The sequence below is a fragment of the Podarcis filfolensis genome, assembly GCF_964270895.1.
Source record: "Podarcis filfolensis genome assembly, chromosome: 13".
Lineage (NCBI taxonomy): Eukaryota > Metazoa > Chordata > Lepidosauria > Squamata > Lacertidae > Podarcis > Podarcis filfolensis.
In genome coordinates this window covers 52,843,555-52,856,943 of record NC_139615.1, presented here as the reverse complement: position 1 = coordinate 52,856,943, position 13,389 = coordinate 52,843,555, and the positions used below count along the sequence as shown (strand labels likewise).

Below are 13,389 nucleotides of genomic sequence, written 5' to 3'. Positions count from 1 at the left end.
TTGTTTTCCCCTGCTCTGGAGGTGAGGATCCAAACCAGTGGAATCCACTTACAAGAAAGGAGATTCTGACTAAGCATTAAGGAGAGTAAGAGCTGTTCAAGAGTGGAACAGACTCCCTGGGAAGGTGGAGGACTCTCTTTCCTTGGAGGTTTTTAAGCAGATGTTTGATGGCCGTCTGTCAGGGATTCTTTAGCTGTGATGTCCTGTATTGCAGGGAGTTGGACTAGATGACCCCCGGGGCCCTTCTAACGCCACCATTATCTGATTCTAGTATTCTGATTCTGGGAATGGCAGCATGCAGCTGAGCCCCACCACCCCATCAGCTGGACCAGGGTGGTGCAGGTCTTGCTAGAATCAACCACCTCAGAACTGCATTGTTTTAGCAGAAGCTTTTTACCAGGCAGGGTCCCAAAGTCCAGAATGCGGACGAGGAAGCCTGTAGGCCTCCTGATGTTGATGGACTGCAACGTCCACGATCCCTGACCATTGGAGTTGGGAGTCCAACAACATCTGGAGGGCCGCAGGCTCCCCACCCCTGGCACACACAAGCCCTGCACTATTTCTAAGCATAGGACCACATGATTGTGCTGCTCACACAACTCAGCAGCCGTTGGGGGGGGGCAGACTAAACAGATCTATTTGGAAGAACAGTGTCTCTGGATAAAAAATGGCACAAAGAAACTTTGGGTTTTCTGTGCAAACTGAGCAGCTGAGAGGGAGAAAGAGGCCTCCTTGGGAAGGGGCTGAGGGGCTCAACATGGGGTGAGATGCAGCAGTGTGACTTGCTCACAGTGACCCGGCAGACTCCCTGCCTGTTGCACCCTTGCACCCCTCTCTCTCCACCAGGCAAGACAAGGAGGGGCAGCTGACATACTTTGGCTTTTATTACTAAATAAATAATCAGATAAAACCTTGTGCAAAATAAAACTATTTGGAGTAAGAAATGCAGCAGCCCTTGGGCCATTTGCCCCGGCTCAGCATCACAGAAGTTAACCCTGAATTTAGAGCCCGCTTGGACGCAAAGAGCCACTCCAGGAGTCACTGGCCACTTCAAACAGCCCCCGCAAGAGTCACTGTTGCCACCCAGCCTCCTGTAACGTCAGCGCCATGGAGCTCATAGCCATGCGGCCATGGAGCCTCCATGCGGTCGCACAGGATGATGTTCCCAGTCACCAGCCTCTGCAGCTTCCACCCACTGGCGCATAATTTGGTATTGTGACAACTCTGTTTTTTGTGTTCAAAAGCAAACCCATAAAGATGTGCCTCTGCTGTCCACCTCAAGTTGATAACCTGGGGAAGGCTCCTCCCGCTGCACGCTGCTCTGGAGGAGGCAGGTGGGCCACATTCTGCAGACTACAGGCGGGACCCTCGCGTGAAGGTGCAGGAGCAAGAGGAAGCTCCCTCCACACGGGGTCCAAGCGGTGCTGTGCCCGCCAAGCGCTTGCAGTGGCAAAGAGGCCGGGCAGCTTCTTGATCCCAGTCCAGAGACCCGCTCCCTCTGCCCCTGCTCCTTGCGCATCCATTAGATGTGGGAGTCCTCCTTTCTCCAGCTCTGGGGGTAGCTGGGCTTGTGCTCATTTGCCGCAGGGGAGCGCATGCTGTCCAGGGGAACCACCACCTCATCTGGCTGCGAGTTCTTGTTCAGCTCCACCACCCGCGGCACCACGGTGGACCACCGATCTACAGGGAGAGAAAAAGAATCACAGAATCATAACACTGTAGGGTTAGTCCAATCCCCTCAATGCAGGAATCTCAACTAGATCATACATGACAGGTGGCCATCCAATCTCTGCTTAAACACCTCCAGGGAAGGAGAGTCCGAGGTTGTCCCTTCCACTGTCCAACAGCTCTCACTGTCAGAAAGTTCTCCCTAATGTTTCGTTGGGATCTCCCACTTTGCCATTTGAGTGCATTGGTTTGGGTCCCACCCTCTGGAGCAGGAGAAGACAAGTGGGCTCCATCTTCCAAGTGATGGCTCTTCAGATGATTGAAGGCAGCTATCCTATCCTGTCCGTCTTTCAGTCTCCTCCAGGCAAAACCTTCCCAAATCCCTCAGCCGTTCCCCACAAAGGAGGCTTGGCCTCCACCGTTCCACTTGGGCAGAGAAGAGAAGCCTGCCCAGCTCCCTCCCTGGGTTCTGCACAGCCTCCAGCACCAAGTGCCTCTGATTTGGGGCAGGACAGCTGCCTCTGGACTTCTTCATCCCCCCAGCAACACTTTTGCTGTTTCTACCAACCTGGTGCCTTCCAGGTGTTTAGAACTACAACTCCCAACCACCAGATCTGCTGCAGGGCTCCAGGATGGCAAAGCAGTGGATCACATCCCCCATCCAGCTGCCAGAGCCTCTGTAACCCTCATCTCCAGCAACTGGCATCGGGAATCCTTCCTGCCTCCAACTGCAGAGTCAGCGCAGCCGCTGGAAGCCTCATCCTCTTCCATGAATTTGTCCTGTCCTCTTTTGAAGCCATCCAAGTGGGGGGGCATTGCTGCCTCTTGTGGGAGCAGGTTCCTCCGTGCAGACTCTAGAAGCACCCCACTCTCCTGTGAGCAAGCTGACAACGCCTGCTTCCAGAATGCCCCCCAACCCATGACCCCTTCCAGCCCCCCTCCTGCAATCAGCAGCACCTACCTCTGCGGAGGCGGCCCACTGTGTGGGAAAAGCCATAGTACTGGTAGGTGTCGCTCTTGCCGGGGTCCTCATTGATGATGCCCAAGTTCTGGTTCCAGTGAGACCAGTTCACCTCGTCCACTCTAGGAAGGAAGCATTGTGGCATTTGAGGTATTGGCAGGGGGAGCGGGGGGAGAGAGGTCATCCTGGGCGGTCTGAAATGTTTAGCAGACCTGGTTTAGCAGACCTGGACAGTGCTATAGAGTGGTTAGAGTGCTGGACTAGGACTCCCTGCTCAACTGTAAAACTAACAGTGTGACCGTGGGACTGTCACAGTCTCTTGGCCTCACCTACCTCACTGTACCTCATTATCACAACACATAAAAAGTTGTGATAATTACTTAGACTGTAATATCTGCAAGGAGGTTAAAAGCAGGGCTTGCCCAGTAGCAAGAGCAAGCCAGAGAGAAACCAAAAAACCACTGGAGTTGATTCATGCTGATGTAACTGGTCCTTTTCCACCAAGTGTCTCCCATAACAAGTACTGTTTGATCCTAGTGGATGACTATTCTAGATTTGGCTGGGTCTATCCATTAAAGCAAAAGTCTAACGTTGCCCAAACTTTGAAGTTCTGGGTAAGAAGAGTAGAAAGGCAACTTGGCGAAAAGGTGTGCTCTATTCAGTCAGACAGGGGAGGAGAGTTTATGGCAAGCTCCCTAAGAAACTGGTTTCGTTCCCAAGGGATTAAACATAGGCTTACCAATGTGGCGACGCCTCAGGAGAACGGAGTAGCAGAGCGTAGGGGAGGTGTCTTGCAGACACAAATGAAAGCATTGTTAGCAGATGCAAATCTTCCAATTAAGTACTGGGCTGAGAGTATTAAGACCACGAATTATATTGGGAATCGCTTATGGTCAAGGGTACTAGATGACATACCCTATAAAATTCTCTATAACAAAAGTCCCAGTCTGCAACATTTGAGAATCTTTGGGACAAAGGCATGGGTTGACATACCTGTAAAAAACCGAAGAAAAGGTGGGAAAAGGGCACAGCAGTTGCTATTTCTTGGGTATGAAAGTGGTACGAAAGCCTACAGGTTTGAAGATGATAAAAATCTTTTGAGTTATAGTCGATCAGCCAGCTTTAATGAGCAAAGAAATTGGCCCAAGATACATGCAAACCTGCTGCCAGACAAAGTTTTACTGCCGAGCGTACCTGATAAGGCAGTTGAAACAAAGCTAAGAATTGGCAGCTCTCCCAGAGAAACTGAAAGGGAGGAGGTAAAGGTTGAGCATTTTTCTCCAGCTGCTAGTATGGAGCAGGGGAGAGAAGAAAGTGCAACAGGGACAGGAGGAGGTAGATCTACAGAGTCAATCCACCCCAAAAGCAGTCCTGAAGGTAGCCCAGGGGGTGAGATTAATGAACCAAGGAGGTCTACAAGAAGTAATAAAGGCCAACCTCCAGCCCGTTATGGGTTCCCAGCCACCATAAACCAGGTTTGTGTAACTGAGCCAGAAAACTTTGAAGAAGTGCAAGAGTTACCTACTCTAGAGAAAGAGGCGTGGTTAAAGGCAATGCAGGCAGAGTATAACTCTCTGCTAAACAACAATGTGTTTGTACCTACAGAATTGCCTGAAGGTAAAAAGCCCATAAGCTGTAAGTGGGTTTTTAAAGTGAAAAAGCTGGCTGATGGTAGTTGTCAGAGGAAAGCCAGGTTGGTTGCAAGGGGCTTTACACAAAGAAAAATGATACATTATGATGAAGTGTTTGCCCCAACAGCAAAGGCTGAAACAGTAAAATCAGTTTTAGCAATGACAAGTCTGAGAGGGTTAAAAGTTAATCATTTTGATGTTGCCTCAGCATATTTAAATGCTCCTATTGACGCTGAGGTGTATTTACAGCAAATACCAGGTTATGAGCTGGAAAAAGACAGCATGGTGTTAAAACTGCAAAGGGCACTATACGGTTTACACCAAAGTGCACGTCTATGGCATGAATGCATAGACACAACTTTGAAAAAAATGGGATTCAAACAAAGCCTGGCTGATTCCTGTTTATATTCAGCAATGGTGCAAGGAAATGTTTGTTATTTACTTTTGTATGTTGACGATATCTGTCTAATAACAACTGCACAAAAGCAAGTGTCTTGGTTTATAAACAGCCTAGGTAACAAATACAAACTGAAGTATTTGGGAGAGATTCAGAATTAGTTAGGAGTAGAGGTTCAGAGAAATGAAGAGGGCATCTACTCTCTGAGTCAGAAGGAAAAAATCGAAAAGTTACTGAAGACATATGGAATGGAGAGGGCAAATGAGGTTGACACTCCCATAACTACCCAATAAAAAAATGAACCAGAAGGGCAAAAATGTGAGAATGCAGCAGCGTTTCATTCTCTGTTGGGTTCTCTGTTATATTTAAGTTGTTGGACAAGACCCAACATAACACTGGCAGTGCACATGTTAAGCCAAAGAAGTGCAGTCTCCAGCAGCATCTCCAGGGAGGGCTGGGAAAGGCTCCCTCTCTGAAACTCTGGGGAGCCAGTCAGTTAGATCTGACTCTCTGCAGAAGGCAGTGCCCTGCACTCCTGTGCCAAGAAAGGGCCTGGGACCAGTGGCGTAGCGTGGGGGGTGCAGGGGGGCTGGCCGCACCGGGCGCAACATCTGGGGGGGGCGCACTCGCACTCGCATCTCTCTTCCCCTACCTGGCTCACTCGGGTTAGGGGGCGCAAATTACTTGCCTTGCCTCGGGTGCTGACAACCCAAACTACGCCACTGCCTGGGACCATCTTCCCTCAAAGCTTCAGACCTGGTTCAGGGTCTAAATTCTCACCCCACCACTCCAATGCCATCCCAAACACCCCTCACTTCTGGCTCTCCTATATTCCTTCGTTGCTCTCTCTGCACCATGAAGGGTACTGACAAAAAAACAGCTGGTTTGGGAGCACTGTCTAATTTAAAACAGGCATTGCCTGCCCTGGTCTTAAAATTATAGGGCAGAATACAAAAAAGAAAAAAGATTCCATTTTGGAGAGCACCTTCTAAATGTTGGAAAGATCTCTCTCTGCTGATGTAAGGCTTTTTGCAAAGCGTCCAGAACCCGCAGCATTTCCTGAGGCAAAAAGGAAGGCTGTGCGTGTCAGAATGGGTGCACCCGAGGCTTTTTTCAGCCAGAACTGACCAGAACTCAGTTCTGGCACCTCTCAAGGGGGCACCATTGCCATTCTAAGAGAACAAGGGAGGCGTTCATGGCAAGTTCTGGTGCCTCTTTTTCTAGAAAAATAGCACTAGGTGCACCTGTGTGCCTGTAGGAGTGCAGAAAATGTAACCCTAATCCAGGATGCAGTTCCCTGAGTATCTCAAGTGCCTAGTCCTCATGGGTGTGATGAGATGGGTGGTTGGGAGGGCATGGGCAATGCCTGCTGACACCCCAGGTGGGGGGAGGTTTTCCTTGGGGCAAAATTTGGTTTGTCACCCAGACTGGCGCAGAATTTCCAGCAGACAACTCTGGCTCAAGGGCCTAATCCAGAAATGGAAAGCATTTAGTCAACGTCTCCCTCTCCCATGGGGACTCTTGCCCTTACCTGAAACACCACCTCCGGTCCGGCGTCCCATCCAAGGACTTTCCAACGGTGACCATCTCTCCTGAGCGGAAGGCTTTCCTGACAAACACGGGGAAGAACCTCTCAATATCCAGGATGGTGGTCGCCCACTGCAAGCAGAGAAGTCAGGAGAAGTATGAGAGTCCACTCCTGACCGGGTTTCAGTGGCTCTACTGATCCAGATGTCAGTCTCAGGATGACACCCTCAGGCTACTCCAAGGGCAATTCAGGCAACCCACTTGATGCAAAGAACTTGTTAAATTATTTTTTTGAGTATTTGAATTATAGCAAGTCAAAACTATGTTGTTGGAAGTGGTCTATTGCCTCTGCAGCCTTTTTGGATGCTACCAATGCTGAGGTCATCTTAGCATGGAGCCAAACCACACAAGAAAGTCCATTTGTTGGAATCAACCTTATTCAAACTCAATTTCATACTATGCATGAAAACAGCAAAAAACAAACATCAGCAACAAATCCCCACCATAATGTCTTCTACAACTTTTGCCTACACTATAAAGCTCCAAATTTCTCAAATCATACTAATTTTTTCCAAGAAATGATAAATGAATCCCGCATTGCAAACCTGTGATTTCTTGTATTGTTTTGACAGTGCACTGCCTTTTACTAAGCCACTCCCTTACAACTGGGTTTTGTCCAGGCTTTAATTTAGATCTGAATGGGGAACCGGCGGCCCTCTTGCGGGATTCCTCTCTGCCCCAATCAAGCAGGACGGGAGTTCAAGTCTAGAAGCAATGGAAGAGATGCAAGCGTCCCATTCCCGTGCTATGAAACTTCAACCTATTACTATCATTTATTACATTTGTTACCTGCCCTTCACTAGCAGATTCCAGGGTGGGTTACAGCAGCTTAGAATTCAGAACTCAAGACAGTTAAATTGCATTGCATTCACGAGCACAGGGGGGTGTTCCAGAGCATCAAGGTGTGTTCTGGGCTCTTTGCAAGCCCACCGGCTGACTCCACCGCAGCAACTCGCCTACCTGCAGCTTCCAGATCTGCTTGCTCTCTTTGGACACCTGCCCCACGGTCTCCCCCATGAGGGCGATCAGCATGTTCAGCAAAAGGACGAAGGTGAGGATGATGTAGGTGACAAGGAGGATGACAAAGACCCCAGGGTACTTGGCGTTCTCGATCATCTCCAGGTCCCCCATTCCGATGGTCAGCTTGAAGAGGTCCAGGAGGAAATTGCTGAAGGTCTTGCTGTCCCGGCAGGAAGGGTAGGCAGGGGCTGTGCAGTTGGAGCGCTCCTCGTTGCAGGCCTCGCTGCTGGGGCAGGGGTTCAGCAGGGAGACCAGCGCTGCAGGAAAGCCAAGGAGGCACTGAGCAGTTGCACTAGCCAAGGGAGTCTCCCTGGGAGAGCTGCTAGGCCAGGAGTTACCATCCAGGGGCCCTCTGGGTGCTGCACACTGAGCACTGGCCATTGGCTGACTGGGGCTGATGGGAGCTGGGGTCTAAATGATCTGGAGGGCACCACGTCGCCTTCCTCTGGATGAGAACGTGGTGTCAAGGCTAAACAGTCCCAAATACATTCACACTTCAAAAGCTGCATTCATAGGACAGTTTAGTCCATTTTATTCTTATTGTCATTTCATCACTGAATTTATATTCCACCTTTTTTTCTCCAAGGAGCTCAAGGTGCACGGGTCTCCTCCTCCTCCTTTAACTCCCTCAACAATCCTGTGAGGTAGGTGAGGATGAGAGTCACCCAGTGAGCTTCATGGCCAAGTGGAGATTCGAACTCTGGTCTCCCAGGTTCGATCCCAACACTCTAACCACTGCGCCACACCACCTCCCATTTTCCTGAAGTTTTCCTAACTGCTCAATTTCTGCCTCATATTTGGGCTTTCACGTGATGTAAAAGCCACTGCCAGAAAACTAATGTGTTATTTGATTCCAGCAAAAAACAAAAATGGCGCCGATTGTCGGGCCTCCCCCCCCCAGCATGAATGAAATTTAGCACATATTGGTCACAAAGCCATAGTTCACAGCAACAGGCATGCCGTGCAGAAGGCTAATCAGAAAACAGGGCAGGAATTCTAACCTCAGGAAAATTTGCACAATATTCACAATGTCTGAAGGCACCCAAAGTGGTGTTGTCCCTTCTTTGAATATTTTTTTACAGCAGTGCTCCTAGTTTTAAATATTGTTGGATTTAGAAGCTGGGAGGGGGGAGAAACAAGGTTTTAAAATACCAAGCCTGTCATCAAACTCCAAATGTTTATCTATAGGAATTAAACCTGCCTGCCGACTGAGCGTCAGAAAAAGTTCAACCAATTTGAGCATGAAAATTTACTCTATTGAGCATGCAAAATTCAAATCTCAGCTTTAGGTGGGCAGAAAATAGCAACACTAGGTCATCCCATTTATTTTGAACAGAACCATTTTTAAAAATGCTTCTCCAAATGATTTTAAATATCGACCAAAATGTGGCAATGCAACACAATCCTGAGGGTGACCAGAGTGCAGAAGAAAAAGGACTCATTTGGGAAAATATGGAAAGTGTTTGTTTACTATACAATTGTAAAGGCTAAGTCTGCCCCCCACCCCGATATACTCTATCCCAGTGGCTCTCCCCTTAATTCCATAAACTCGTCCCCAGCACCCCTACCTTACCCTATAGAAAGCATTATTCAGTATAGCGGGTTGCATGACCCACCAAGGAAGGTATTAACAAAAGAAAACCCCAAACCACAACAATTAGTTGCGCCTTTATTCAAAATCCATTAAAAACTATTTTGTTTAATTACGTCAATAAATTGATGGACTTGCTGCAGTGATGGCAGCTTACGCCTCCAGCGCCCCCTGCTGCCTGCCTGCCTCTTATGTCAGGGACTGGACTGAACAGGAGGAATGGGAAGTGAGGCCTCATCTGATCGGCTCCTCTCAAAAGAGGAGGAGGAGGAGTGGGACGTTTCGACCCTGTGTCTCCAGCAGTTTCAGGAGGAGAGGGAGACAGGTTGATGTACAGATGAATGAGAAAATCCCTAGTTACAAGATGGGGGGGGGGGTTAGAGAGCAGACAGCAGAGACCTCCCTGGAGCGTCTGGGAGGCCCTCCTGGTCCAAGGGCTGGCCAGTCCCTCCGCATTCAAGAACAGAAAATGCGGGGATGTGACTCCTGCGACTTCCCGTAGGTTTCCAGGATGTTGTGGGAGACGGAAGAAGAGGGACTCAGAGAAGCCAACGTCTCCTATGCGTGGAGACATGGATCCTCTGTCTTGCAACCAGATGACTGAATAAAAAACCATAAAATACGAACTGTGTGTTCTTCTTTCCTCTGAGGCTGCTGGGGGAGGGGAGGATACTCCACGACTGACATCTTAGCACCCCTAGGAAATCCCACGGCCCCCCAGTGGGCAGGAGACCCTTTTTGGACATTCTGAGTTATCTCTCCATTTCAAAACTCCATAAAATACAGAGGAAGGAAGTTATAAGGTTGTCTAGTTATTGAGCTGCTTCAAAACTCCAACACCAGTAACTCACCCTTTGCAGTTGTCTCATTTCATTTTTAATTTGTATTTCATAACTATTCAATAAATGAATATTTTTAAAACAAACCAGCATCTGCCTGGGTGAGTAAGTTCATTCAGGAAAAGCAGTCGCAACTTGGCTGTTCAGGAATGTGGTTGGGTGACTGAAATGTTCTTTCTGTTTTGCTGCTAACCAGACTTGTTAGATTTGCTGTTTTGAGTTTTGTGGTTTCCAAATTGTAATTGATTTGTTTTAATTTATGTGCTAATTGATTGCTTGATGTCCAAGTCTCACTAATAAACATTTGGAAGCGCCATAGAGCAGCTTGTCAGAGTCAGCATCTTTTACACCTTGGAGGCTGTTTTTGAAAACCTCAAAATCCAACAGTATTTGTGTCAAGGAATGTTGCTGCCCAAGAAAAGCCTTGGCGATGCCCATTTCAAACTTTGCAGGTATGTGAGGAGCTTGCTCAGCTGAGCAGCAGGACACAGATTTTCAAATATAGGAAAACCAAGGAGCCCAGAAACCAGCACTCCGAAAAGGGCAGCCATCTTACCAGACGCGTAGCCAATCATGAAAAGCACATAGACCAGCAGGAAGCGGAAAAGGTCCTTGAACAGGATCTGCAACCAGAGAGGGAAGGCAGCCACTCAACACACCAGGCTGAACGTTTGCAGGCAAAGGCTCAAGGCAGCTGCTTCTGGGGTGAGCCCCACATTAGTCGTCTAACAGTCTGAAGCCAGAGTGAGAAATTCAAGGAGAAATGTGTCCTTCAGTGCCGCTCCCTTCGGCCCTGATTCACACCCCCGTGTTCCTTCCTGACTGGGATGTGCTCACCTGTTGCAGAGGCAGTAAAGCACACCTGGAAACTGCCTCTTGGCTATGGCCAGAGATGTTGGCAGGCCCTGGGGGGCCAAAATCTGGCCCTCTGTGCTGCTCTGTCTGGCCCTCAGAACCCTCCCCAGGGCACACCTTTCACCGGCCCCAAATGGCGGCCTGGAATGTGTCTTTGACCTCTGGTCAAGCCTCTTGTTTGCCAGGAGGGAGGGGGGCATGGGAGCATGTGTAGAAACGGAAGATAAAAATGGCATTTGTTGCTCTGCCCACTTCCGCCTCCAGCCCCACCCATCACTGCCAAGCGGCCCTTGGGAGGCTGTCCAGAAGGGAAAGTGGCCCCTGGGCTAAAAAGGGTTCCCGCTTCTGATCTGAAGGAACGTTTGCAGCAAGGAGCCAGAGCGAATCTTGAACGATTGGAGGGGTGGTGGCAACACCCCACATTCCACAAGTGTTCCACAACTTGGGGACCAAAACAGCTGCTTGACACCATCAGTCGAACCAGGGAGTGACCCTCAAGTCCTTAACCTCCAGGAATCAGCAGCTGTATATCTGAACACAGGGCATGTGCAGAGGTTTCTTTGGTCCCCCCTGTCAAGCAAGCGCAGGGTGGGGGGCGCTCCACTCTTGTTCTCCAGCAACGCTGGGGGAGGTTCTGAGGATCATGCCAGCCCCTGCGCTGCAGAGTTCAGCACTGCCCAGAGTGCGGGGGGGGGGGGGACCAAGGCTTCACAGTGCCCTTAGGATAAAGTTTGTTTGAGACTCTGTTTACTAAGGCAAGACGGTTGCCCCAGAGAAGACCCCATCAGCCACACACTCTTCTGAGCAGATTGACAGGGTGCTCTGCTGAAGCTTTTAGAGGGATGACAAAGTTAGCACAACTTGGTTTCTAAGAAACCATGAGAAATTGGTTTTGCAAGGATAAGCACACAGGAATGCAGCCTTGCTGGTCAAAACCCTCAGGCATCCCACAGTCCCTTCAGCTTTTCACCCACCTTCAAATGACCGGCCAGACCTCCAGCCCAAGGTCCTCACAGGCCCCGGACACTGCGCTCTGCTTTGGCTCACCTTCTGGATCATGATGCTGTATGTGCCAGTCAGCTTGAGGCCACGGGTGAAGTAGAGGGCATTCATCCAGCCCAAGACCAGGGCAAAGACCATGACAGCCAGGTAGGCTTCGATGCCCGCCAGGTACAGGGCAGCTGCCACTAACACCAGGACCGAGTAGATGAAGCTGGAGGCAAGAAGCATCAAAGCCCAGTCAGGGGCGGACAGGTGGGGAGCAGCGGGGCAACACTGCAACCACCAGGTAGCCTCACCCAGAAGGGCTCCCAAAATCTATGGGCAGATTCACACCTTAGTTTTCAAGCACATCTAATGTGCATTTAAAGCACATGCTACCCCTCCCATGCAAGAATTGTGGGAACAGTTGTTTAACCCCTGGCAGAGCTGCAATCTGCCAGTCCCCTTAGCAAACCACCACCCCCAGGAGTCTTTGGGGAAAGTCATGTGCTTTAAATGTGCATTGGACGTCTTTTTTGGCTCCCTCCCCCAAATGAATTGAGGGGGGAGCCAGAAAGCACCCCAGCAGATGCCCTGGAATGTGTGGCAAAGGGGCCCCCCACTCTTAAATGCAGGGGTGGCTAGCCTTTTGGCCTGAGGGCCACATTTGCCCCTGGTTGACCTGTCGGGGGCCACACACAGGCCGCAAATTTGATTCTGCTGCACTCTGGTTTCTTTCTTTTACTTACTAGAGCAACTGAAAGGAGCCATCAATGAAGAAAGAATTCACCCCGGGGCACTTCTTCATGAAGAGGTCTTTTATCTGGGGAGGAAGAGAAGACAAAATGTCCACAATGGAGAAGAGGCAGAAGCTACTCAAGGAACTTGGCATTTTTAGTCCAGCCTTCGTCCACCTGATTGCCCTCTGGACATTTTGCACAGCAACTTCCACCCATCTGAGCTTAGCCACCCAACTCACTTCCCAGGGAACTCTGGGAATTGTAGCTCTAGGAAAGTAACTGGGGTCTCCTCACAACTCTCAGCGCCCTCAACAGACTACAGCTCCCAGAATTCTTTGGGGGAAGCCATGAATGGGTGGCTTGGGGGGGGGCAGAGTATCTTTGTTGACTTTTACCATATAACCCAAAAACCAAATTGGAACTTCATGAGTCAAAAGCATAAAAGTTAAACCAGCCCAAACCAAGGTTGGCAGGGGATGTTATATTCACAAGAAGAAAAGATAAAGCTGGTTATCTGGATGTTTGCGATGAGATACAGACAGGTAAGTGGAAAGAAACATCCTAAGAAACAGGAGCTCAAGCGAGGTGGCACCAGGAGACGCCAGAGACACAGAAACATGAACGTAGGACTGAAAGAATAAAAGGCTCTCTATCACATCAAGAAATGTATCAACCAAGCAAGTTACTTATTCCAGATTTTTTGACAGATTTGTGGAAGAGACAAATGCAAATTTTCTTTCTATGTATTCAATAAAATCACACCAAAGTGAGACAAAAGAGGTTAACTTTGTTTTTCCTTTAAAAAAAAAAGGGTGCGCCAGGTAAACCAGGACTGTTTAAAGTAGTACCACAGAGCTTTAAACGCATGGTGTGGATGTAACCTTTGTTCCTTCAGTCCTGCAACTTTGTTAAGAACCAAAGCTACATTATCATCCTCAGATCCAAGCAAGGCCCCTTTGCAGTGGCCAACCAGGTGCCCCAGTGCAAGCATGCATGGTGCGCAAGACTGAGTGAGATTTGATAAATCCTATTCACACCGTGACAAGGGACGCAGGTGGCGCTGTGGATTAAACCACAGAGCCCAGGACTTGCCGATCAGAAGGTCGTCGGTTTGAATCC

At 49.2% G+C, this 13,389-nt stretch overlaps 1 protein-coding gene across 5 annotated transcripts in view; it reads right to left on the bottom strand.

Moving 5' to 3' along the window:
- Positions 1-866: 866 nt before the first annotated feature.
- TRPV4 (transient receptor potential cation channel subfamily V member 4) overlaps positions 867-13,389 on the bottom strand; it is a 48,898-nt gene continuing 36,375 nt past the window's right edge. For 4 of the 5 annotated variants that reach the window (XM_083583832.1, XM_083583831.1, XM_083583834.1 and 1 more), the window contains 7 exons: positions 12,280-12,353; positions 11,597-11,762; positions 10,251-10,317; positions 7,205-7,521; positions 6,189-6,316; positions 2,630-2,751; positions 867-1,680 (listed from right to left, as the gene is read on the bottom strand). In XM_083583832.1, the coding sequence (XP_083439958.1) occupies positions 1,523-1,680; positions 2,630-2,751; positions 6,189-6,316; positions 7,205-7,521; positions 10,251-10,317; positions 11,597-11,762; positions 12,280-12,353 (1,032 nt within the window). In that variant the 3' untranslated portion in view covers positions 867-1,522. The remainder of the gene's footprint in view (positions 1,681-2,629; positions 2,752-6,188; positions 6,317-7,204; positions 7,522-10,250; positions 10,318-11,596; positions 11,763-12,279; positions 12,354-13,389) is intronic. The other variant, XR_014541269.1, reaches the window with a different exon arrangement.